The 26,336-nt window shown below is 38.7% G+C and overlaps 1 protein-coding gene across 2 annotated transcripts; it reads left to right on the top strand.

The window, feature by feature from the left end:
- The first annotated feature begins 284 nt into the window (after window positions 1-284).
- Window positions 285-2,939, top strand: LOC149189882 (disease resistance protein RUN1-like). Of its 2 annotated transcripts, XM_089413311.1 has the most exons (3): window positions 285-1,044; window positions 1,172-2,276; window positions 2,568-2,939. In XM_089413311.1, exons 1-3 carry the CDS (start codon window positions 479-481, stop codon window positions 2,583-2,585), a joined length of 1,689 nt encoding a protein of 562 aa, XP_089269437.1. In that variant the 5' UTR covers window positions 285-478; the 3' UTR covers window positions 2,586-2,939. The 2 variants fall into 2 exon arrangements, with proteins under 2 accessions (XP_089269437.1, XP_089269436.1); XM_089413310.1 differs by lacking the exon at window positions 2,568-2,939 and having other exon boundaries at window positions 1,172-2,492.
- The last annotated feature ends 23,397 nt before the right edge of the window (window positions 2,940-26,336 follow it).

The following is a 26,336-nucleotide window of genomic DNA, read 5'->3' on the forward strand; positions in this document are numbered from 1 at the left end:
TAAATAGATATTCATTCGAAAAAGAAACTTTAATTATGATAGGGTGTTTTTGTTAAAATCTTAATCCTAATCATATATAAATGGTTTTAAAATTTATGAAATCCTTATGTTCAAATCAAAGTTTTTAATAATCAAATATACTTTGACGAGATTATTAAGTTGATTGGTCGGCCATAAAAGAAAAAGATAATGAATATCAACTATGAAAGTGAGCTTCGTGGATAGTATTGCATGGAGACCCATTTGGAAAGGTAGTTGCTTCTGTGAGTGAGCGTGACAGAAGGTGTTGTGGCTTCCCGGAAATTTCACATCAGTGGTAAAGTGCACCTAATACACCATCAGATTATTGCTCAACGAGTCCACTGCATCTTTTGAAAGTTTTTTTTGCAGTTGCCCCTTCAGAATTTCACACTGCCTTTCTTCCAATCATCTAAATCAATTCGTTGATAGATCCTAAAATTTCCATAATCCTGTGTCAATGGCAAACCTAACTATGGGCTCCCTCGACTGTGACCATGCTTCTGCTGCTGCTGCTTCTTCCTGCACGGCCTCCACTTCTTCCTCTACTTGTTGTCCCAATTACCAAATCTTTATGAATCATCGCGGGCCTGACGTGAAAAGGGGCTTTGCCAGCCATCTTTACAGAGGCCTTCGTGATCAAGGATTGAGTGTGTTTTTGGACAGGGAGGAATTGGAAGAGGGCCACAATATTTCTTGTCAGATAGAAAACGCTATCCGTGGTGCCTCTGTCCATGTTGCAATTTTATCTCCAACGTATGCGCAATCTAAATGGTGTTTGGATGAACTTTTTCTCATGAAGAATTCGGGGGCTTTTATTATTCCAGTGTTCTACAAGGTCGATCCTTCTATGGTCCGCTGGACGGTCAAAGACGGAGCCTTCGCTCAAGCCCTGCGGCAACATGAACAGAAAACAACACATGACCCCGAAGCTGGTAAACAGAAGCCACGCTATAGCTCTGATACCATTCAGAATTGGAGAAACGCACTTTCCTATGTGGCCGATCTGAGCGGTTTCGTATATGGGTGAGATGCATCTCCAAGCTCCTACTGTCCCTTGCAGTCCTGTTAATATTCATTTGTTGATTGATGATATAGGCTGCCTGATGTACTTACCTAGCCGTTTCTGACTTGCTTATTTTACTCCATTCAGGGCCGAAGACGATGAAGGCGAGCTATTGGAAAAGGTTGTGGAGGCTGTTCTGAAGAAGGTTCCAAAGACATTGTTGGATGTGGCAAAATATCCAACCGGCTTGGACACCAGATTAGAAGATTTTGAAAAGACAGTGCTCTCTCAGTGGCAGGAAAGGAAGCTTGAGGAGGCCAAGGTTGTGGGCATTGTGGGTGCGGGTGGACTTGGGAAAACCACCCTAGCCAAACAATTCTTTAACCTCAGAAGGCCAGATTATAATAGTTCCTCTTTTGTATTTGATGTGAGAGAAAATGCACGTACTATGTCTCTAGCATACTTGCAGAGTAAGCTCTTGGGGGACCTAATGCCAGGTAAAGATGTCAAAATTCAGAGCCGTGATGAAGGCATAGGGATACTGAAAAGGTATCTCTCATCTTGTCATGTTCTCATAGTATTAGATGATGTAGATCATGTGGATCAATTGGAAGCATTTTTGCCAGTTAAGAAAATCCTGAAACCAGATAGCTTGATTTTGGTTACCTCTCGTGACAAGCGCGTCCTAAAAATATCAGGGGTCCTTGAGTCATCCATTTATAGTCTAAAGGGGATGAATACACTGCACTCCAAAGAGCTCTTTTGCTGTTATGCCTTCCATCAGCGAGATCCAGTACCAGATTTTGCAGATCTGGTAGATCGATTCGTAAAGGCGTGCGGTGGACTGCCATTATCCTTAAAAGTATTTGGGGCAATGGTTTTTGGAGAAAATGAAAATTACTGGCAAGAGATATTGGATAAACTTGATATATCATCTAGTGAGATATATGATAGATTAAAAATTAGTTATAAGTCTCTCAGTAAAGAGTTGAAGGAAATATTCTTAGATATTGCTTGTTTTTTTCTCGGAGAAGATGGAGATAAGGCAAAAAGAATATGGGGCGAGGTGGGAGTTCGAAATCTGCAAGACAAGTGTTTGTTGGAGTTGAATGAAAATAATGAAATAAAAATGCATGATCATATCAGGGACATGGGAAGAAAGATTGCTGAGAAAGGATCGCCGCCCCCTCGGCTTTGGGATTCGGATTCGGCGATCAAGATCATTGATGATTTGTTGGAGCAACCATCAACTGTAAGCACTTCAACCAACCATTCGATTATTTGTCTTCCGTTCAATTAAATTTTGATGTTTAAAGCTTTGCTTTCAATTAAACTAGATCTGTTTGCTTTGTTCTTCTAAACAATGAACAGGTCATAACCAAAGTCCTTGGAATCAAAATGGTTAGTTATTCCTATGATATTTTTCGGAATGCCGAAAAATGGCCTTTTTCATACTTCAACAGGCCCAAAAGCTTAGAAATGAGACACCTATCCTCGTCCAGAAGCTTAGAAATGAGGCTTAAAAATCTGAGACTTCTTGTAGCCAAAGAAGGTTATGTAGATGACATATTGAGGAGGGTGCAATTGCCCAATCTGATATGGCTACGCTGGTATGGATGTCCCCACTCTTCCCTGCCTTCCTGGCTTCTCATGGAGAATCTACGCGTTTTAGAAGTGGAGGGGAGCGAATTGAACATACTGTGGTCACATCAATCTCAGGTAGGCAAATATTTGTGTGCTTTTTGCTTTCCTATAATTTCATTTTGTAGACCACAATCATAGATCTCTTATTGCAGGCGATGCCTCTCCAACTGCGAGAATTAAATATCTGGGCCCCACTTTCAGACATTCCAAAGTCTATAGAGCAGCTGAAGCACCTGGAAAGGATTGCCATATGCCAGAACTCCAAATCACCACCCACAGTCGCAAGATTGCCCACCGAATTTTGTCATTTGCGGTCTTTGAAATACTTAGTTCTCAAAAGCTTTTCAAGACTCAGGTCGCTGCCAGATTCCTTTGGGGAACTAAGAAACCTTCAGTATATCAATTTGGAAGGTGCTTCTAATTTGCAGATGCTTCCAAATTCATTTGGGAATTTAACTCAACTCAAACATCTATCATTGAAAAGTTGCTCTAATTTGACCATCTCCAGTGAAGCACTTGGAAATATTACCAAGCTTAAAAGCTTAGATCTTTCATATTGTATGCAGGTGAAAGAAGTGCCTCCCCAAGTCACACGTCAATTGTCCTTGCAAAAATTACATTTGACTGGATCGAAGTTAAAAGAATTGCCAAGCATTATTGGAGAGCTCTGCAATTTGGAAGTGCTGGAATTAGGTAGCGATTTGTTGGAAGTGCTGCCAGATGGTCTTGGTGACCTGAATAGCTTGAAGAGATTATCGCTCACTTCTTCGCCGCAATTGAAATCCTTGCCGGATTGCATTGGACTATTGACTCAGTTGACAGAGCTGGTCATAGAGGATTGCGGACTAGAATCCTTACCAAAAGAAATTTTCAAGATGAATAATCTGAGAAGATTAAAGGTATGGAATTGTCTGTTGCGGGAACATCCATTTAGAAAGGAGGTTGAAGGAGTTAGAGAAACACTCTTACTATCAGAAGGGGAGAGTGCATCGAATAATTTGAACTCCTCCAATAACAGATGCATGTTAGGTCTCAAGTCGTTAGTGCTGTCAGGCACAGAAATAAGGGAGGTAGTTTTTGATCGGGGTGTTTGCCCCAGCCTTCAACACCTATATGTTTACTTCTGCCCTGAGATACGTAAGTTGTCGGTGGAACATTTAACTTCTTTGGAGGAGATGTATGTTTCAGAATGCAAGAAGCTCCCGAACATACCAGGTTTGGGGCAGCTCACAAAGCTTACAAAATTATGCGTTTTTGGATGCCCTGAGATACGAGAACTGCCAGGTGTGGAACAATTGGTTTCTTTGGAGGCGTTGACAATTAGCGAATGCCAGAAGCTCCAGAGCATATCAGGGTTGGAGCAGCTCGCAAAGCTCATAAAACTAAATGTTGATGGATGCTGTGAGATACGAGAGCTGCCAGGTGTGGAACAATTGGTTTCTTTGCAGAAGTTGTATGTTTCGGGTGTTAGAAATCTGCAGTTTCTAAATCTTAATGTGACCCGATTAATTAAGTCATAAATAAATCATTCTATAATTGAAGCATTAAAGCGTTAAAAGCATTAAAGCATTAAAGCATGCATTAAAGCATTAAAGCGTTGAATTGGTATATGATGGACGTACCAGATTAAGAGTTAAATGATATATATAAAGGATTGGGTCCTCTCTCTCCCCACAATAGTTGTATTCTTCTCCATCAAGAAACACATAAGGAAGTGAGGGCAAGAGGAGAGAAACCGAATTCTGAGAAGAAGACAGAAGACAGAAGACAGAAGACAGAAGATGGCAGCCATTACATCTTCTGCTATTAGTCAAGGTATGTCATCTTAAACAACATATTAAGTTCTGAATGTGAAATATTTGGTGTTGATGATCTTTGGGCTGTTGATGGAAATTTTACATTTGGTATCAGAGCTATGATCAATAACTGAATATTTCCTATGATTGTAATTGATCTGTTCTGTGCTTTGCTCATGTGATTGAGCCTTTGGGAAATTGTGGGGGTTTCATGAAATGATCACGAAACAAATCCTGCACATGCTTCACAAAGCCCATCGTGGGTTAAGAGTGATTGCCCTTTGCTTATACTCTGGTTTCGAGATTAAATACCTCTTGCTGGCTATATAATCATGCTTTGTTGGATTGTTTTCTACTGATCGAGATTAATCTTTTAATCAAGAGCTCATATTTCTCATCTACGACATTCCCATTTGGCGTCACTAACAGAGTTATGGGAATAATGGGTATTTTTAAGTGATCATTGCTTCCTGAGTTTTGTGTACTTGGGGCAATTTGAGTCGGACTTCATTCCAGTATCTAAAGCATGCATCAGGGATGAGTTTTGATCCGTGGAATCATTAGACTCGCACATAACGTTGTTGTGTGAAATCAGTGTTTTGAAGCATGGATCATAACACGACTACGTTTCTCAGTAATTGGATCTCGAACCTAGATTATGAGTCCAATTTTTATAGGACTGTTTTATATGTGCGAAGCTTGTTAAACACACATTACAGGGTGATTTATTTATTTTATCCTATAAATTTAAAAGTGTGATATGACGCCCAATCAAATTGAAAATCCATCTGTTCGCTATAAGACGAATGTAATTAAGGTTTCTTCTTATATGTTCGTTGTTAGTATCACGTGAGTATGGATGTCAATCCTGATTTGACTTCGAATTTTTAATTTTGTTAATTAATGTTACTCTGTTTAATTTTTCAATTTGGGTAAAATACGGATGGAATTTTACGGTAAAAATATCGATGGAAATCCAATCTGTTGTTTGAATGAACCGTTCATGTGAAAATCCAGACCTTCGTAGAGACAGTCAATATCAATCATAGTCTCTACCCTAAAGACAAATTTCTTTTTGCCCTTTCGCATTCTGAACGGAGCTTCCGAAGGGCTTTGGCGCTTGTGGTCTAGGCATTATCTGTTGTTTACATTGTTTAACTAGATATGCGTTCGTGTCATGGTACTCTTCCCATCATCGTGGTATTCGTAGGAGCTTGTTAACACCATATCAAAGGCTATCTTCTTGCCTTGACTCCTATGGACGCATTTGAATTATTAGCTGGAGACTTTTATTTGCACGTAGGACATGCATACTCTTCGTTGCTTGTTCGGAATTTACATTCATGTTCAAATGAGTATTATGCTGTAATATTGCATTTAAAGACCACATCCCTATTCCCGAACAATTGCTTGTCTCATTTACATGCATGCGTGAACAATAATGTGAAAACACTTAAAGGGGTCCGTAGTAAAATGAAAATAAAATGTATGATCCTCGGAGACCACGTAACTATGGACAGAGATATTTGGCTTGAATTCCTTGTTACTATTCATATGGGCGTCTTCCCTTCAATCCAGATTGAAATTATTGACACATTTATTTTGATCATGAAGGATTAAATATTTGAAGAGTTTTGATGATGAAACGTTGACTTTACACGAAAGTGTATGCTTGCATTATAGTTTTGCAGTGTTTACAAATTAATGAAGGGAAAAATAATGTGACGCGTAGCAGGGACAAATATTTGAAAGTGTGCATTCTTTAATTGTCTGTGCATGCATGGTTTCAATGCCAAAAAAAATTAATGGTAAGCGTAAGTTTTCAGAAATGCATGATCTGAATATTTGAAGTATGAAATAAAGGGGTTTCAATTGGGTTAAGTTTCGTGCATCATTTACTGTTTTGGCTTTGCACGATTAAAGTTTACTGGTACAAAATAATCGTTTGAAATTTGGGCATAAAAGTAATTGCTCTATGACTGATTGTTTTGCATAAGGTATGTGTTATAAATTATTTATGCACATGAGATTTATGATTTTGTTAATCACCAAAGTGGTCAAAATCAGAATGTTGTTTTGCATAAGGTATGTGTTTATGCACATGAGATTTATGATTTTGTTAATCACCAAAGTGGTCAAAATCAGAATAATCATTTAGTGCATAAGTGACATAATGATTATTGATAGAAATTGCCAGTTATAATAATACCAATTAAGAACTGGCGTCACTAATGATAGAACCTGAGAACTTACCCAAAGGAAAGCCTTGTTCTATAACTAGTTGACATGATGAGGTTTAATAGATATTTTGATTAAATAAATATTGATCATCCAAAGATGTCAGTTCTATTTAATTGAATATATTTATTACCTACTTATGTTTGGTATTTAATTATGTTAAGTATAAGATAGTATCTACCCAAAGGAGTGCTATATTATACTATTATGCCTACATCTGAATCGCGTTAGTTATGAGCTAATAGTTATTTCATTTTGCAGGAGTTTCCATGAATACACATGCTTCATCTGTTACATTGTTCACTGGTGTTAATTTTTCTGATGGAGTGAACAAGTCAATTTCCATTTAGGTGCTCAGGATCTTGACTTGGCACTCCTTGAGGATAAACCCGCTGCTCTTACAAAAGATAGTACTGAGGCAGAAAAATCACACCATAAAGCATGGGAACGCAGTAACAGATTGAGCCTTATGTTTATTAAGATGACTGTTGCTAACAACATCAAGTCAACAATTCCACAAACAGAAAGTGCTAAGGAATATATGCAGTCTGTGGAAGAGCGTTTTCGTTCAGCTGATAAGTCACTCGCTGGCACTCTTATGGCAGAACTCACGACCATGAAGTTTGATGGGTCGCGAACTATGCAAGAGCACATTATAGAGATGACTAATCTTGCAGCAAGGTTAAACTCCCTGGGACTTACAGTAGAGGATTCTTTTCTTGTCCAGTTTACCCTGAACTCGCTACCTTCTGAATATGGACCTTTTCAGATTAACTATAACACTATAAAGGATAAATGGAATGTTAATGAATTGGCCAGTAGACTTGTTCAGGAAGAAGGACGGTTGAAAAATCAAGTGAATCACTCAGTAAGTTTTGCGAGTAATAAAGCTGGTAAAGAAAAGAAAGGAAAATCAAGTCATTTCAAGAAGAAAAAGGCACCTGCTAAGAATGGGCAGGATAAGGAAAAGAAGGAACTAAAGGATGTTCAATGTCATTTCTGTAAAAAGAAAGGACATTATCAAAGTGACTGTCCGAAAAGGAAAGCTTGGTTCGAAAAGAGAGGTAATTATCTATCTTTCGTATGTTTTGAATCAAATTTAATTGAAGTTCCCATTAATACATGGTGGCTTGATACTGGTGCTACAACTCACGTTTCCAATAATATGCAGGGATTTCGTATGATCCGAACCATAAATCCAAATGAAGATCGTTTTCTCTTTATGGGAAACGGAATGAAATCTTCAATTGAAGGCATTGGGACTTATCGTCTAATTCTAGAAAGTGGATATGTATTAGACTTATACAGTACCCTTTATGTACCTTCATTATCTAGAAACCTTATTTCCGCAAGTAAATTGGATATTTCTGGTTTTAGATGTGTGATTGGATCTGGTTGTTTTGATTTATATAAGAATACTGATAATGTTGGTTCTGGTATTCTAATTGATGGTTTATATAAATTGAAACTGAATGACACTTATGCGAATTCCTTGTTGAATATAGTAAATAATGTTGGATGTAAACGTAGCAGGTTGAATGAAAATTCTGCTTTCTTGTGGCATAAACGACTAGGTCATATATCCAAAGAAAGAATGATGAGATTAGTAAGTAATGAAATTTTGTCAAATTTGGACTTTAGTGATCTAGAATTATGTGTGGATTGTATTAAAGGTAAACAAACCAAACATAATAAGAAAGGAGCCACTAGAAGCAGCTAGCTTCTTGAAATAATAACACTGATATTTGCGGACCTATGGACACTCCAGCCTTTAATGGAGAAAATTATTTCATCACTTTCATTGACGATTTTTCCCGTTATGCTTATGTCTATTTGCTTCATGAAAAATCTCAATCTGTGAATGTCCTTGAGACGTTTGTAAAGGAAGTTGAGAGGCAATTAGATAAAAAGGTGAAAATCATAAGGTCTGATAGAGGTGGTGAATATTATGATGAGTCAGGCCAGTGTCCAGGTCCATTTGCAAAATTCCTCGAAAGTCATGGCATATGTGCACAATACACAATTGTAGAAACTGGTAATGCAAGATTCATTAAGAATGGTGAAGTCAGTGGGAGTACTAGAAGAGAAATAGTAGAAATAAAGGAAACAAGGGTAAATGTTACATTGCCTAGAATAGTTCCTTCATCTACTATTACTCCAAATGTTGTTCCAGCTGTTGTAGAACAACATGATGATAATGAACAACATATAAATGAAGAAGTACTTCCTGAAGGAAATGACTTACATAATACTGATATGCATGAACCACAACAAGTAGCATTAAGAAGACCTCAAAGAAATCGTAGGTCAGCTATTTCTGATGATTATGTGGTTTATATGCAAGAATCAGATTATGATATTGGAATCAATAAGGATCCACAATTCATGCATTATGGTTGCAGAACTTTATTTCAGGACTTGCGGTTGTCAACACCATTAGCAAGCCACTGAAAATTTATTGTGATAACTCTGCAGCAGTATTTTTCTCAAAGAACGACAAGTACTCTAAAGGTGCTAAACACATAGATCTGAAGTATCTTGTTGTGAAAGATGAGGTTCAGAAACAAAGAGTGTCAATCATGCACATCAGGACAGAACTTATGATTGCAGACCCTTTGACGAAAGGGTTACAACCAAGAAAATTTAAGGAACATGTTCAAAGAATGGGTCTTGGTTGTATTAATAATAATTCATGTGTGACATTCTGAGCTCTTTTATGTGTTTCTAATATACAATTATGTGTCTCTTGTTTTAATGTAGTAGTACGTAACTTTAAACAAGAAAGAGTCTTATAAAGATATTATGTTTAATCATTATGATATAAGACATTATGTGGACCATTATGCTGTTTTATATAAATTATGAATATGAATTGATGGATTGTTGGTATTGTAGTATATGGAAGGGAATGCACTGAATTAATAGTGCACAACCGCCATAACTCTCAGCAATTTATCATAGTATGATGTTCAACGCTTAATATTATGAATAGTCGGGTCAAGTGGGAGAATGTTAGAAATCTGCAGTTTCTAAATCTTAATGTGACCCGATTAATTAAGTCATAAATAAATCATTCTATAATTGAAGCATTAAAGCGTTAAAAGCATTAAAGCATTAAAGCATTAAAGCGTTGAATTGGTATATGATGGACGTACCAGATTAAGAGTTAAATGATATATATAAAGGATTGGGTCCTCTCTCTCCCCACAATAGTTGTATTCTTCTCCATCAAGAAACACATAAGGAAGTGAGGGCAAGAGGAGAGAAACCGAATTCTGAGAAGAAGACAGAAGACAGAAGACAGAACAGAAGACAGAAGACAGAAGATGGCAGCCATTACATCTTCTGCTATTAGTCAAGGTATGTCATCTTAAACAACATATTAAGTTCTGAATGTGAAATATTTGGTGTTGATGATCTTTGGGCTGTTGATGGAAATTTTACATCGGGATGCCAGAAGCTCCAGAGCATATCAGGGTTGGGGCAGCTCACAAAGCTTACAGTATTAAGCGTTTCTACATGCCCTGAGATACGAGAACTGCCAGGTGTGGAACAATTGGTTTCTTTGGAGACGTTGACAATTAGCAAATGCCAGAAGCTCCAGAGCATATCAGGGTTGGAGCAGCTCGCAATGCTCATAAACCTAGGTGTTGATGGATGCTGTGAGATACGAGAGCTGCCAGGTGTGGAACAATTGGTTTCTTTGCAGAAGTTGTATGTTTGGGGATGCCAGAAGCTCCAGAGCATATCAGGGTTGGGGCAGCTCACAAAGCTTACAGTATTAAGCGTTTCTAGATGCCCTGAGATACTAGAACTGCCAGGTGTGGAACAATTGGTTTCTTTGGAGACGTTGACAATTAGCAAATGCCAGAAGCTCCAGAGCATATCAGGGTTGGAGTAGCTCGCAAAGCTCACAGAACTAAATGTTGAAGGATGCTGTGAGATACGAGAGTTGCCAGGCGTGGAACATTTGGCTTCTCTGGAGACTTTGGATGTTGAGGAGTGTGAGAAGCTCCGGGGCATACCAGGTTTGGGGCAGCTCAGACAGCTCACTTCATTAAACGTTCGTGGATGCCGTGAGATAGTTGAGTTGGCAGGTGTGGAACATTTGGCTTCTCTGAAGAAGTTGGCTGTTGGGGGACACGAGAAACTCCAGACAATCCCAGAGTTGAGGCAGCTCACACAGCTCACAGAACTTCGCGTTAGTGGATGTCGTGGCATAGGAGAGCTTCCAGGCGTGGAACATTTGACTTCTCTGGAGAAGTTGGATGTTGGGGGATGCGAGAAGCTCCAGAGCATAACAGGGTTGGGGCAACTCACACAGCTCACCGAGTTATATGTTAGTGGATGCCGTGAGATACGAGCGCTGACAGGTGTGGAGCATTTGACTTCTTTGAAGAAGTTGGATGTTTGTGGATGCCAGAAGCTCCAGAGCATACCCGGGCTAGGGAATCTTACAAGCCTTACAGAACTGGATGTTGATGGATGCAGCGAGATACTAGAGCTGCCAGATGTGGAACATTTGATGTCATTAAAGATTCTTTCCGTTCAGGAGTGCCCCAAACTTCAGTGGAGTGACGTTGTACTTGAGCAGTTGAGCGAAAGGTTGAAGGATGGATTCAAATATGAAAAGCAACTAAACAGAAGCGGTTGTCTCTAGTTTCTGCAATCTCTGTGTGAGATGTTTAGAATTGGTTCTAATTCTGGTCACACTGAGTAAACTAGCCCATCGTAACAAAGCTTTCCTGAATCAGGGCAAGATATTTGAATAAGTGAAAAAAATGCAAAAATGTTTTTATCATTATTAAAAATATGATTTGTGGAATTTCGGAAATTTACTTTATGATGGTTCAGTTTAATGAAAAGCGTTCATTCCATTGTCATTCTTTTTCAGTTCCAGTTCAATGTTGCGGGAGATAGACGTTTATAACTAGATAATAAAAATAAAAACGGCGCGTTATCCCTGCGCGTGTTATAAAAGTCTATCTCCCGCACATGTAAGAGTGCATTAATGATCCTATAGTGGTGGAAATAGGATTTTCCCACTCATAAAAATTTATGTGTCAATTTCGATTACGAACTTCTTTATGAATTGATATGTTTTGGGTCAAGACAGGGTTGCGCAGAGCTTTAACATAAAGTCTTTAAATTCTTATAAAGTGATGCTGCTGGACATAGGCAATCCCGAGTCTTGTTTCTGGCCAATATTTAGTGGCCTGTGGTTTTAACTGTAGTTCTTGTTGGGTCGCTTATTAGTTTAGACAGTTGGGACGTGCCAGTTTCTGTGTATTTCCTGGGACAGTTTCAACTTCCCTTTTGGGCTTGGGATGTGTATTACTGTTTATATTGTTATTGAGTGGATAGTTATATGTTTATATTGTTATTGAGTGGATAGTTATATGTTTATGGAGGTAAAGTATTATGTATGTGTTTTATTTTATTATGTGAATAATAATGGAGTAAAATTTAAAATATAGAAAATAAACGAACATTATGATTATAAAAATGTCATTATTTCTAAATTAAAATAAATCTTAGATTTATTTTTAATTTTGCATTTATCAAAGTTGAGAGAGATCAAATCTCTTAAAATGCAAAATTTTTTGAGTGTAAAATTTGAGGAAAGGTTTGCACCTAGTCTTTACACTTTATTGATGTGATTAAAATGAATCTAAATAGATTTTATTTATATTGACACTTGATAGATCTGAAATTAAAATGACCCTAAGCTAATTTTAATTCATAATGTTTTCATCTCATTATTCATTGGTAAATATATTAAAAAAATTTAGAGGAATTGATGTTTGTAGGTAATAGTTGAAGGAGATTGATAGTGGATCATAACTTGGAAGTTGTGATAGAGACAAAAAGTGAAGTAAGAATTGTGGCAGAAGAACCTTGTAGTAGAGGAAGCACGGAACAAGTAGAAGTTTTCAAAACAAGTAAATCAAGTAAGTGAAACAACCAAAGGAGTAGAGGAGTGCTTGAGAAGGTTCTAAGGAGAGAAAATACCAAAAGGTCAAGCTAGTGAAAAATATTGATGAGGTATTGAGTAGCAAGAAGAGGAAACTTTCTACAGAGGAGAGGCTTGGTTGCAGTTCACTGTTGAGCATGGAGAAGCTCACAAAGATAAAGAGAAGAATAACCACAGAGGGTCATTACAAAAGTTCAAGTGAAAGCCATAAGAGAATGAAAAAAGACGTCAATGCAAATGACATAAAGATAAAGTTGAGTGATGACGAGTTTGAGAAGGAACTCTCTGAGATTAAAGAACAATTGAATGTACTTATGGAGTAGCTACAGAAACATGAGGAAGACCAAAAATGCGGATGGATTTTTAATTCTAAGAAAGTTAAATAGTCGGTTAAGGAATTGTTTGCAAGAAATTTGCGCAAGAAGATGAGGCACATGATAAGAACTTGGTTGAAAGAAAGGGAACTCAAAGTAGTTGAGTACCAGGACAAAAAAGTGCACTTTTGTGAACTAGAGAAAGGGCCATTGCTTGGAGACAACGAGGATGGAGCAGTGGATGAGATCCAAGATTCTCATATTTTTAAAACTAATGAATTTTCTCTAGATACATGTATGGAAGATGGTGGGAAATTACATACAACTGCCACAAAGTTAGAGGAAGAGTGGAATGCAAATTATGTTACAAGTGATAAAGGTGAAGGAGGACATAACTCTTACTTTGTTCTAAGCCATGATGAAGAGAAACACTTAAATGCAATACTTGTGAAAGGAGGTACAAAGAGAAATGATGAACATGAAGGAATACTCAAGGAGATTCCAAGCAATGGAATTGAGCATGGAAGTCTTCTACCAAAGGAAGTAGATTTGGACTTCGAAGAACATGTAAAGCTCTTGGAAGATTGGTTGGCGAAGGACAAACGTAATGAATGTTGCAAAGGTTTTATAAAACAATTCAAGTTTGGTTTGTTGATTAGAAGAATTAGCTTATTTGGAAGGGAAACTATTAGATCCAAAGGTGCATATCCATCATGCACAACTGGAAGTGGAGGAGGAATTTGCCTTGAAGGATACTAAGGTGAATGATACTATAAGGTATGGTCAGCATAAATTTTTTGAACTAGAGGTAATAAGAATTATGTGATTCTTATACAAATGGAAATGCAACAAGAAGTGAGCGATGCAAGCAAGTTACAACAATCAAAGCCAATGTTAGATGAGGAAATAGACATGCTGTGGATGGTGATGAATAAGATGACCAAGAGAAGGTATAACAAGAGGACAATGACAACCAACAGAAAAGAAAAGCTGAGTATAAGACTTTTCATTAGCAAAGCAAGTGGACACCAACAACAAAAGGTTTGGAAACTAGGAATATTGAAGGTGACAAAAGAAGAAGCATATGAACAACAACAGTGCAAAGTTTGGGATCCTAGAGGATTCAGAAATTAATGAAACATGATCAGGAGATCATGAACTTTTTTCTACCTTGGGAGTCTGATGCACGAGCATTAGAGCTTCCAACCCATTAAGTCTTCGATGTGAAAAGACTTCAAAACGAGGTCTTGATTTTTGAGAAGAATTTATATTCTTCTATGTAAATAATTTTTTTTCCAAGTTGGTATATTTTATGAGTTTTATAATTAATGTCATAGTTTTAGAAAAGTTATGGATAGTCAAGATTTTTTCTGTAAGGCAAAAGGTAATTTACCTTGAAATCCATGAGAGATTTAGGGAATAAATCATGAAAACTTAGGGAATAAATCATGAGAACTTTATGGAATAAATCAAGGAGTGATTTATGGAGTAGGAAAATCTGCATTTCTTCTAATTTTGTATTTAATCATCATAAACCTATGGGCAAGGTTAATGGCCAAATGAATGTGAAATCAAGCTCATAGAGAGAAACAAGTGTTTTTGAGTATTTTTGTACTTATAGGTTTTGTTAATGAAATGAAGTTTCATATCTTCTGTGTATGAAGTGTCTATATGCACGATCATTGAGGAATTATTAAAATCTAGAATTGGTAGAATTAAGTTCCTATGTTGTGAATTGGGCAGAGAAATCTTATTGAAAATTTAGTGAAATTACATTTAATGCATGTGTTAAATGGTGGACACCAAGAATCATTGGTCAAACAGCTAATGAGAACTTCACTAAATAAGTTACACTCCTGAATTTTCAAACTTTTGCCGTGATTTGTGATGTGTTTGTATCTAGAGTTTTGAAGGAATATATAATTGAAATATTATACCTTTGAAGGAATGTATCACTGAAATTTAAGTATAATAGGGAACATTTAATACAAAAAAGGTAGTAAATAAATTTTAAAACTCAATTTATAAATAAGTGCTCGGAATTATGATGTTGAATAATGCATGCCCTTAGGAAAAACAGATAAAATGCAAACCTTTTTCACTGAAAGATCTCAAAATTAGTCGTTGTATATTAAAAAGAAATTATCCAATAAAGTTATAATAATCATGACTTGAAATCTCATGGTAGCTTTTCAACTTAGCGATCATAGACAATATTTCCAATGGAAACCTGGTATCTTTGTGAATGTTAAAATTAGGATGAAATCAATGATGTTTTTATAGGTTATAATCAACTCAGAATAGTGATATTTGAGTCTTTTTTTTTAACATATAACCTTTCTCATTGCTTCCACAATGGTCGAGGCATACCTCTGCATGTGTTTTTCACAATTATTTGGTCATAATTCTCCATGTATTTAGAAGCCTACCATCAAATTAAAATTGGGTCAATATGCAACGATTCAAATCAACACGACTCTCTGTATAGTGACATTGACTAATACATGAAAATTCAAATTAAATAAATATATACTAGCAATTGCTTCAAAAGGTGAGAGAGACTCCGATATGTTTTTTAAATTGAAAAAAATTGTACTTATAACTTAATTATTTATAAATTAAAATATATTTTTGTGAATATAAAAATTGTTCAAAATTATCATTACAATTATAATAAATTTTTTTGTTTTTAAATTAATTACATTTGATATTTTTATACATTTGATAAATGCATTAAACAAACAATTGCTTTGCAATTTTGGAGTTTTCATAATCTATTATTTCTAGTTATAATTTAGCTATAAATAATTTCCTACAAACATTTAAAATATAAAACTAAAATAAAAAAAGACGAACACAAATTTATGATATCAAAGGTGCACATGGACACTCAAGCCTTAATGTCATAACAATCTTATGTTAGGTATTTGAAAAGATGACAAATTGAATATAAGAAGACTAGATTTCACAACACAATGATTACATCTTGGGCAATTATTAGGACAATTTGTTCAAAAATGAATTATTCAATACAAAGGTGATCTAATGTGTACATTCCATCAACGAAGCAATAGGGCACTCTACATACCCCAATCTCAACACAAATTTCTCTACAACTTTGTTGCTTTCACCTCAAGGTTGAAAGGATTGCACACCATTATGCTCATAGCATGCCCAAAATTTTTTCTGAACTATAAAGCCCTCATAAAACACAATTTACAACTAGGAAGGTAATCTAGGTATGCAACAACTACTAAGAAACAAGTAAAATCTAAGACTGCCTCCACTCTTGTATCAGATAAAAGTAAAATTGTTGTCGAAGTGATAAATTTTCACTTTGTATATTCAACAAACCAAAAAAGATAATTGTAACATTCTTTCAGCTAAAACAAATAAAATAAAAGAGAATATTTTTAATGCCTACTTTGCATTTTTAAGGAATCTAGTTGTGTTCCTCATTTAATGATTACACTAACAATATTGTTGACACTTTTCATTTTATTTTATTTTGTTTACTTGTATATATTTTTTTTGGTCAAGTAAGAGTGGATCCTTCAATTAACCGAACAAAGATTACATATGGTACATTTTTTACAAGTTTAAATACCAACAAAAGACAAACCGGTATCAGATCAACAAACAACCGGGACATCCGAACCCAAAACCTTACATTCAAACCCACCAAAACCCCCTGGGAAAAACCTAAATGAACAGACTGCCGATCTCTCCACAATTCATCTCCTTCAAATCCTACCGCTCAATCTCCCCAAAACTTAACCCTCAAACCCCACCATTGATATAACTTTCTATCGGACGGTTGAAAAATTCTCCAATCTACCGAGATCCATCGTCTATCTTACCTTCAATCGGATGGTAGATAGTCGCTCTGATCAACTGAGTTGCATGGTGATCCTGCAATGTTGATTAAAACCCATTTGATTTGATGGTCCACAAGTCATCACTGCTGAAACTTATGCGGTATTTACCCACTTTATGGAATCGATATAGATTATAACCTTGGTGTAAAAAGATATCGGGTCCACTCAACCCCTTAACTTTCGATCAATTTGAAACCCGATATCCATTCGATACCTAAGGCCAACAGAGTTTATGGTTTGCGGCCCTTCAATAAGCACGTTGTTTATCCCATCCTCCACTCCCTCCAAGCACGTTGTTTATTCTATGGCGTAAGCATTGACTATGGGATCTACGGTTAGGATTTGCTCCGGCACTTCAACCAGGCTCCGAGACTTCTGCTCTTTCCCACTCCCGCTAGTCTTACTCCTGCTGATTATTCATGATCTAGAAGTACTCTATATCTTTGGCCGCCTGTCTATGATAATATTCCCTTAGTTTACTAGAGGGTATAGAATCCCAGTCATACCAGATATAACTCTCCTTGCATATCATGCCTTCATTCACTAGACGATCAGCTAACATATTGGATTTTCTTCGCACATGAACAAAATTTACTGTTCTCAGGGTTTGCAAGTGGGAGTGAATGCGCTGAAAGACCTGCTAGAGCCTCCAACGTTTCGACACTTTCCCAGGTGCCATTCCATTGCACATTTTCTTGGTTGCATTAACGACCAATTCTGAGTCAGCTTCAATGATGGTGTTGTGTAAATTTAACTCAATCAGGATTTCCAGACATTGTTCTAAGGCCATGAGCTCTGCCATGTTATTAGTGGTAGTCCCCAAGTGACCGTGGAAGATATCCTTTATGCTCCCCTGCTCATCTCTTATGAAACCTCCAAATCCAGCCATCCCTGGGTTGCGCTTATAGGCCCCGTCTATATTGATTTTCAAAAAACCATGAGGAGGAGGCTGCCATATATCTTTACCAGTAGTTGTTTTTCTCACACCCTTAACAGCGCCAAGGGGAACCAGAGAATGGAGACCCAACTGCCTCAGAATGCGAGCCTCCTGGGCCGAAGGGGGGTCCTCAAGAATTTTCCACATAAGGGCTCCTACTATATCTTTGATCTATCATAGAATTTGGCCAATGATATTCTGGGTCTAGCTTGTTTTGTTCTTGAAAATCTTGCCATTGCGTTCTTTCTAGACATCTCAGATAATAAACCCTGTAACCAGAGTCCAAGCCTTGTTAATGATTTTGTTACTTGTGAAGTCTTTCCTCCTATTCTTCAATGTGTTGGTGATGCTGAGTCTGTCTCTGTCAGCTTTCCTGGAGACTGAGGCCGCCCAATCCCACAAGGTAGAGGTGAAGGGGCAGTGGTTTAGTAAATGCTCCATCGTTTCTTCCTTTAATCCATATAGATGGCATTTGGATGGGCCAACAAATCCCCTTTTCAGAAGATTCTCTCAAGTGAGAATCTTCTTTTGGTGAACTAATCACATAAATAACTTGACTTTCATCCATTGCGCGTTCCTCCAAAGGTTATTCCAAACCTTGTCAGGGTTTGGATAATCAAAACCTAGGTCCATGCGTTTAGCTTCTCTAAGGTTAAAGGTGCCTTCGGTGTTTCGACCCCATCTCAGTTGGTCAGACGAGGAAGACACTAAAATCTTCCTCTTTTCCAAGTCTAGAGCCAGGGAATCTGCTTGTGCTTTCAAAGGACTCTCTTCACTGTAACCAAGATTCTTCCACATTCACCATTTGCCATTGTCCCTTACCTGATCCCAGAAGTCACTTACCATGAGTAGACCTTTGTTATCAGTGTCATTTTTTAGAGCGGTTAGTTCTTCTCTAAACAAATTTGGTTCCTACTGCCAGTTATCCTCCCAAAACCATGCAAGGTTCCCAACTCTGATCTCCCAAAAACTGTGTTGCTGAACAATGCCTCTATTCTCCCAAGCAAGGTTCCAAATGTGGGAGCCCTTGATGAGCCCTGACATTCTGATATGATCCCTCTCCTACCAATTATTTTCATATTTCTGCTTCTAAAGCTTTGTCGAAGGGGCTGCTGATTTCTTGAGCCACCTCCACCAAAGTTTTTGTCCCGAAACTCTGCTGAGGATTTTAGGGTCATGAAGCCCCAAACCTCCATGGGCCTTAAGTTTGCAGAGCTTGTCCCAAGCTAACAACGCCCACTTCTTTTTCTCTTCCCTTTTGGCCCAAAGAAAATTTTGTTGAATACTCTTGATTTATTGAATAACATCTTTGGGAGCAAGGAGAGCTGAAAACATGAAAATGGGTATATCCTGCAGGACAACCTTTGTAAGCACAAGATGCCCCGCCAAGTTCAAAGACCTACAGGTCCATTTCCTGACTTTATCCTGAAGTTTATTGGTGACCGGTTCCCACACTCCCTTACTCAGAGGTTTGTTAGTAAGAGGCATTCCAAGGTAATTAGAAGGTAATTGAGCCCTTTGAAACCCAAGAATTCTGGTGAGGTTCCTCTGAATAGTAATGTCAGTATTGAAAAAAAAACCTTTGATTTTTCAAGGCTTACCTCTGTACCAGCCGCCAAAGCAAATTCATTTAGGATTTGTTTGAAAGCTCTGGCTTCCTTGACCGTAGGAATGCCCTGCAACATTGTATCATCCACAAATTGTTGATGAGTAGAGGCATCCCCATCCAGGGTAAGTTTTAGACCCTGGATTCTTCCTTCATGTTAAGTTATGGTATGTTCTATGCTTATAACAATTTACTTCTTTTTCTTATTATATTCCATAGATTAGCAATCACATGTACATAAAGTAAAGTGCAGATAGAACATTAAACGATCGACAGAAAACAAGCCAAGACAAGAGACGCAAGATGTGGCGGCTAGCCAGGGACAAACCCCACAATGTGTGGGGAAACCCTTTGATCAAATCTTCTTTTATATTCAATAATTCAGCAGAGAGAAATAGTACAATAAATCTGATTCATATCAGTAGTAGCAAACCCTAGATCAGCAGCATCAACATTAGCGGCTTCATTATCAAACTAGGGCAAATGATATCTCACAAACCGACTGTCGGATTGACTTCATTCCACCACCAAAAGTTTCAGTGTTCAGAGGAGGTTCAGATGAACCTATAGCGTAGTTCCAAAGAGGAGATCTTCTAGGGCATGCAAGTCAATCTTTACTTCCGCAGATGCAGCTTCAGTTTCAGCAGTTTCCAACTTCAAACTAGGGCAATCGATATCTTACAAACCGTTCGTCAGATTGACTTCATTCCACCACCAAAAGTTACGGCTTTCAGAGGAGGTTCAAATGAACCTACAACATAGTTCCAAAGAGGAGATCTTCTAGGCCACGCAAGTCAATCTTTACTTTTGCAGTTGCAGCTTCAGTTTCAGCAGTTTCCGGCTTCACATGTGTGAGAGAGAGACCCATTTCAGCGTAGTAGAGAAGAGACTCATTCTGCGCAGTAGAGAGAGAGAGATGTGATGAGATGAGTGAGTCCAAATGAGGAAAATTCCTCTTCTATTTATACACAACGTTGGTGGGTGAATAGATGTGACTGTTTAGCTTGTGAGCCTACATGAGTTGTAGGTCGGCTTGATAATAATTCCATAATCAAAATAAATTCATATCTCCATCAATACTTATCGGAATCAGATGATCTTTATATCAATCCTACACCTCTCGACGAGAGGAATCTAATAAAAATATTATCAGCCATGAATAAGATGAACCACATGAATTTTTGCCCTAGTTTCCAATTTTAACACTCCCTCTCATCCAGGGAGAACTTCATCTGCAATCTGTCTATCGGTCGTTACTATTCATCCATCAAATGCACTACCCTGTATATCCTGACCCTTGCCCTGCTCTGCTCTATTTTTCCTGTTCTGCTTTGTCTTGTTCTGCCCTGCACTGATCTGTACTGTTTTTCTCTGTTCTGCTCTGCTCTTGCATTGTTCTGTTCTGCTCTGCTTTTGTCCGAATTATGAAGAAGAAGAAATGATCGAGGATGTATCATACTGACTCAAAGTCAGTCTCAGAGTATGTACCATTGGTCCCAGACCAGTCTCAACCAACCCGAAGTCAACGTCATAGTGAGTACAACTCCACTGGTCCTAGACCAGTATCATCCTCCACTGACTCAAAGTCAGTCTCAGAGTGCGTACCACTGGTCCCAGACCAGTCTCAGCCGACCCGAAGTCAGCTTCATAGTAAGTACCACTCCTACCACTGGTCCCAAACCAGTATCGCAGTCTCAGAGAGTGTACCACTGGTCCCAAACCAGTCTCAACCGACCCGAAGTCAGCATCATAGTATGTACCACTCTCACTGGTCCCAGACCAGTACTGCACTGACACGAAGTCAGTCTCGGAGTATGTACCACTGGTCCCAGACCAGTCTCAACCAACCCGAAGTCAGCGTCATAGTATGGTACAACTCTTACCACTGGTCCCAGACCAGTATCATTGATCCTAGATCAATGGAGGTCATCCTAGCGTAGGGAGTACGGTAGATACAACGATTCGTCCATCGGTACTACTATGGTCCCTAACTTCATTTCCCTGCTCATTGATCAGATGAGAGGTACTTCCCATGAGTCCCAGAATGCATGGGTAGGATGCCTCGACAAGAGAACTAATCAATCCTGTCCTCACAGGAGAACACATCAATCCTGCTACAATCTCCGTGGAGAACACATCAATCTAGGCTGCCATGGAGAACACATCAATCCAGGCCTCACAGGAGAACTAATCATCCTGCTACACAGGAGAGTGAATCATCCTGTTCCACAAGAGAGCGAATCATCTTGTCCCACAAGAGAGCAAATCATCTTGTTCCATTGTGCACCACCAGAGGAGGGTGAGTCACCCTGTGGTCATATGTTGCTCCAGTAGGAACTGCAAGCCCTCAGAGCTCCCAGAGCTCAATGTTTGCAACATGCAGGACCCTTGTACAAAGGTTTCTTGCCGACTCCAAGTCGTTTGGGAAAATCATAGATTAGATCTTTCCTCGGGGCTTTGACAAGGTGTATCAACCTGTACATCATCTTAATGCGATGGAGCCTCCTTGCTCATCAACTTACCATATCTCAGATGATGTTTATCTGCTAGAGCAATCGATGAATACGGGATTCCTCAATAATCGAATCCCATCTCTAGTTGTTATAGAGAATCATAGTGGTATCCAATGTAAATCCAAACAGCTCACTGAAGAGTTTTCGCAACCAGACTGCCTCACACGAGGTTATGCTAGCAACAATATATCCTGCTTCGGCGGTGCTCAAAGCCACCGACTTCTGCTTCATGCTCATCCAGGATATCGAAGCAGATCCCATGGTGAAACAGCACCCGAAAGTGCTCTTACGGTCCACCACACTACCTGCCCAATCAACATCAATATATCCAAGTAGTCTCACATCTCCGACAGTTTATCTTAATCCATGAGAGATTGTGTCCTAAAGACATCTCAGAAGATTCCTGGCATCAATCCAGTGAGGCTCAACCAAATATGAGCTCACAATGCTAACTGCAAAACATATGTTCAGACAGAGGTTCACCAAGAACATCAATGCAAATGAGTTTTTGAAACTCGGAGGCATTTCCCAAGTCTGGTCCGACATCACTACCATATAACTTCTAAAAGTTAAGATCCTCGAGGTAGTCACAGGCTTGTAGTCCATCATACCGAATCTTTCCAATATCTTTACCACATATTTTCCTTGAGATAGGAAAATTTCCCTTGGCTTCTGCCACACTTCAAGTCCTTGGTCCTTCATTTCCAATTCAGCAGCCATATCCCTCTTACATTTGTGAATGAGAGGGTTTGCACCTGTTAGAAAGAGGTCATCCACATGCAACACCAGTATGATAGGCTTGTCATCTTCAACCTTAAAGTAAAGGTTAGGATCAGCTTCACTCCTAGTGAATCCCAACTTCATCAAGTAGCTATCGATCCTCTCATACCATGCTCGGGGTGCTTGCTTCAGCCCATAGAGAGCCTTCTTCAACCTACATACATGAGATTTTCAATCATAAATCTCAAATCCTTCCGGTTGCTCCACATAGACCTCTTCTTTGATCAAACCGTGCAAGAACGCAGTCTTGACATCCATCTGATGTAGGTTCCATCCTTGTGAAGTGGCAAGGGCTATGATCGGGCAGATGGTCGTATATCTGGAAACAGGTGAAAATATCACATCATAGTCTATACCTTCTTTCTGGGAGAAACCACGAGCAACAAAACGATCCTTATACTTTTCCGTACTTCCATTTGCTGCATGCTTTATCTTGTAAAGCCATTCAGAAGTAACAACTGTCTTCTCCTGGGGTATGGGAACTACTTCCCAGACATCATTCTTCATGATAGACTCATATTCTTTGGTCATAGCATCCTTCCATACTTGATGCTTGATGGCGTCTGAGAATGATGAAGGCTTATTTTGTATGATCGTGCTCATGATGGTCAGGTATCCCTGATACCTATTAGGTTTCTTACTTTCACAAAAGGTTCCTCAGGGTGCAGCATGTACTTTAGCATCATCAAGTAGCCCCCTAAGCCATGAAGGCCTCTTCCTAGAAGAGGAAGGTTCATGTGGAGGAGGATCAATCGGATCCATGGGTTCTTCTACATTAGGCATTAATTTATCATCCTTTTCTTTTGGTTCCCTGGTGTGGGCTTCTTGAGAGCTCCTCAAAGTCGAAAGATTGTTCACCTTGCTGAGAGCCATATCTTCGTCAAAGGTGACATCATGACTAATTACGACTTCCCTTTGACCGGCTACATAGATTCTATAGCCTTTAGTATTTTCACCATAGCCCACGAAAATTCCCTTCTTTCCAGATGCACCCAATTTATTTCTTTTCTCTTTCGGCACATGAAAATATACAGGGCTTCCAAAAATTCTAAAATGAGAAACATCAGGTTTCTTACTAGTGAACTTTTCTTTAGGAGTCTTGGAACCCAATGCTTGATGAGGGCATTGAATTTTGTACATATACGACAGTGTTTGTAGTTTTAGCCCATAGAAACTTCAGAAGTCTTTAATCATGTAGCATGGCCTGGACAGCTTCCACAATCGTGCGGTTCTTCCTTCCCACCACACCATTCTGCTTAGGAGTATGTGGTGTAGTAGTCTCCCTCTTAATGCCAACCTCGGGTATGCCTGAGTGAACCAACTGTAATATATCCGAGGTCTTTCTTTGGCTTGAGGGGAATGGTCCCCTTTTGAGCTTTCCTTTGGCACATCCCGGACATATGCCTTCTTTCTCTACTTGGAATTCGGGTATCCCTATTACCATCTGTCTTACATCGGGTAGATCTTTGTAATGAAGGTGGGCAAACCTCCGATGCCAAAGTTCGGACTGAAGAGTTGTGTCACAAGACATGACACCTAGCGGACTTCCATCGACCTGATATAATGAATCAACACTAAACCCAAGAGTAAAGGCATCTTTAACATTATTTTTCCATATACATACCTTGCCATTGCTGAAGGTTACCTTCTAGCCTCTGTCTTCCATTGCCAAGATGGACACTAGGTTCCTTTTGAGGTCAGGTGCATTTAATACATCCTGGACTTTATAGCCTTCTTGAATGGTTGTTCTCTTCCTCAATCTCCAGCTCTCCTCTTACCTTTGCTGTTGAATTTGTCATTCCTTTGATTTGCCATCAGATGGATTTTGATCATCGTCCCGGTGTGAGTCCTTTCTTCTCTTTACATGAGAATAAAAGGCAGCAGGAGGACCTTTAGGCATGGACATTTCTTGCACTTCTTCCCTTGTTTCTTCTTGAATGCATCTAGCCATTAATTCCTCGAAACCAGGAATTACATTATAGTTCAGAAGAGTAGTCCTGAACACATACCATTCATATGGTAATCCTCCAAGAGTTGTGAGTGCCATTTCTCTGTCAGTAATAGTTTCCCCAATAGATAGGAGATCGTTCTTGATCTCGGTGATTCTTAAGAAGTATGCTTGCATACTTTCATCTTTACCCTTATTGATTTCCCTCAACTTATTTCTAAGAAACAAAACTTGATTTGCATCATTAACTTTAAATAAACTCACCAGTCTATCGTAGATTTCCTTGGAGGTGTCCAGTTCAGAGATGTAGGCCACCAAGTGCTTGTCGATAGAGTCCCGGATGATCTTCTATTGTTTTGACTTCTCCATTTTTCCATTTGTTCCTCGCAGCAGGAGGTGCATTTGATAGAGGCTCAACAATATTGCCTCTTACGTGACCCAACACTCCTTGATCCTCTAGGGTTAGATCGATAAACATCTTCCATCCGTGATAGTCAGCTTTCTCACGAAGCTTGTCTTCGGCAGGGAAGAGTGTTGAGGACCCCATAGTTCTTTTAGGATAGCCTTGCCAATCTTCTCTTTGGTGATTGCTCTTGCTCTTGCTCGGGCTTTGTCTTCACCTCAGCTCTGATACCATGTTAAGTTATGGTATGTTCTATGCTTATAAAAGTTTACTTCTTTTTCTTATTATATTCCACAGATTAGCAATCACATGTACATAAAGTAAAGTGCAGATAGAACATTAAACGATCGACATAAAACAAGCCAAGACAAGAGACACAAGATGTGGCGGCTAGCCAGGGACAAACCCCACAATGTGTGGGGAAACCCTTTGATCAAATCTTCTTTTATCTTCAATAATTTAGTAGAGAGAAATAGTACAATAAATCTGATTCATATCAGCAGTAGCAAACCCTAGATCAGCAACATCAGCATTAGCGGCTTCATTATCAAACTAGGGCAGACGATATCTCACAAACCGACCGTCGGATTGACTTCATTCCACCACCAGAAGTTTCGGTTTTCAGAGGAGGTTTAGATGAACCTACATCGCAGTTCCAAAGAGGAGATCTTCTAGGCCACGCAAGCCAATCTTTACTTCTGCAGTTGCAGCTTCAGTTTCAGCAGTTTCCGGCTTCAAACTAGGGCAGTTGATATCTTGCAAACCGTTCGTCAGATTGACTTCATTCCACCACCAAAAGTTGTGGCTTTCAGAGGAGGTTCAGATGAACCTACAACGCAGTTCCAAAGAGGAGATCTTCTAGGCCACACAAGTCAATCTTTACTTCTGCAGTTGCAGCTTCAGTTTCAGCAGTTTCCAGCTTCACATGTGTGAGAGAGAGACCCATTTCAGCGTAGTAGAGAAGAGACTCATTTCTGCGCAGTAGAGAGAGAGAGATGTGATGATATGAGTGAGTCCAAATGAGGAAAAGTCCTCTTCTATTTATACACAACGTTGGTGGGTGAATAGATGCGACTGTTGAGCTTCTGAGCCTACATGAGTTGTAGGTCGGCTTGATAATAATTCCATAATCAAAATAAATTCATATCTCCATGAATACTTATCGGAATCAGATGATATTTATATCAATCCTACACCTCTCGATGAGAGGAATCTAATAAAAATATTATCAGCCATGAATAAGATGACCCACATGAAGTTTTTCCCTGGTTGCCAATTTTA

This window comes from Pinus tabuliformis, chromosome 3_1 (genome assembly GCF_031772625.1).
Source record: "Pinus tabuliformis cultivar Carrire ecotype Pingquan chromosome 3_1, CPIR1, whole genome shotgun sequence".
NCBI classification, from domain to species: domain Eukaryota; kingdom Viridiplantae; phylum Streptophyta; class Pinopsida; order Pinales; family Pinaceae; genus Pinus; species Pinus tabuliformis.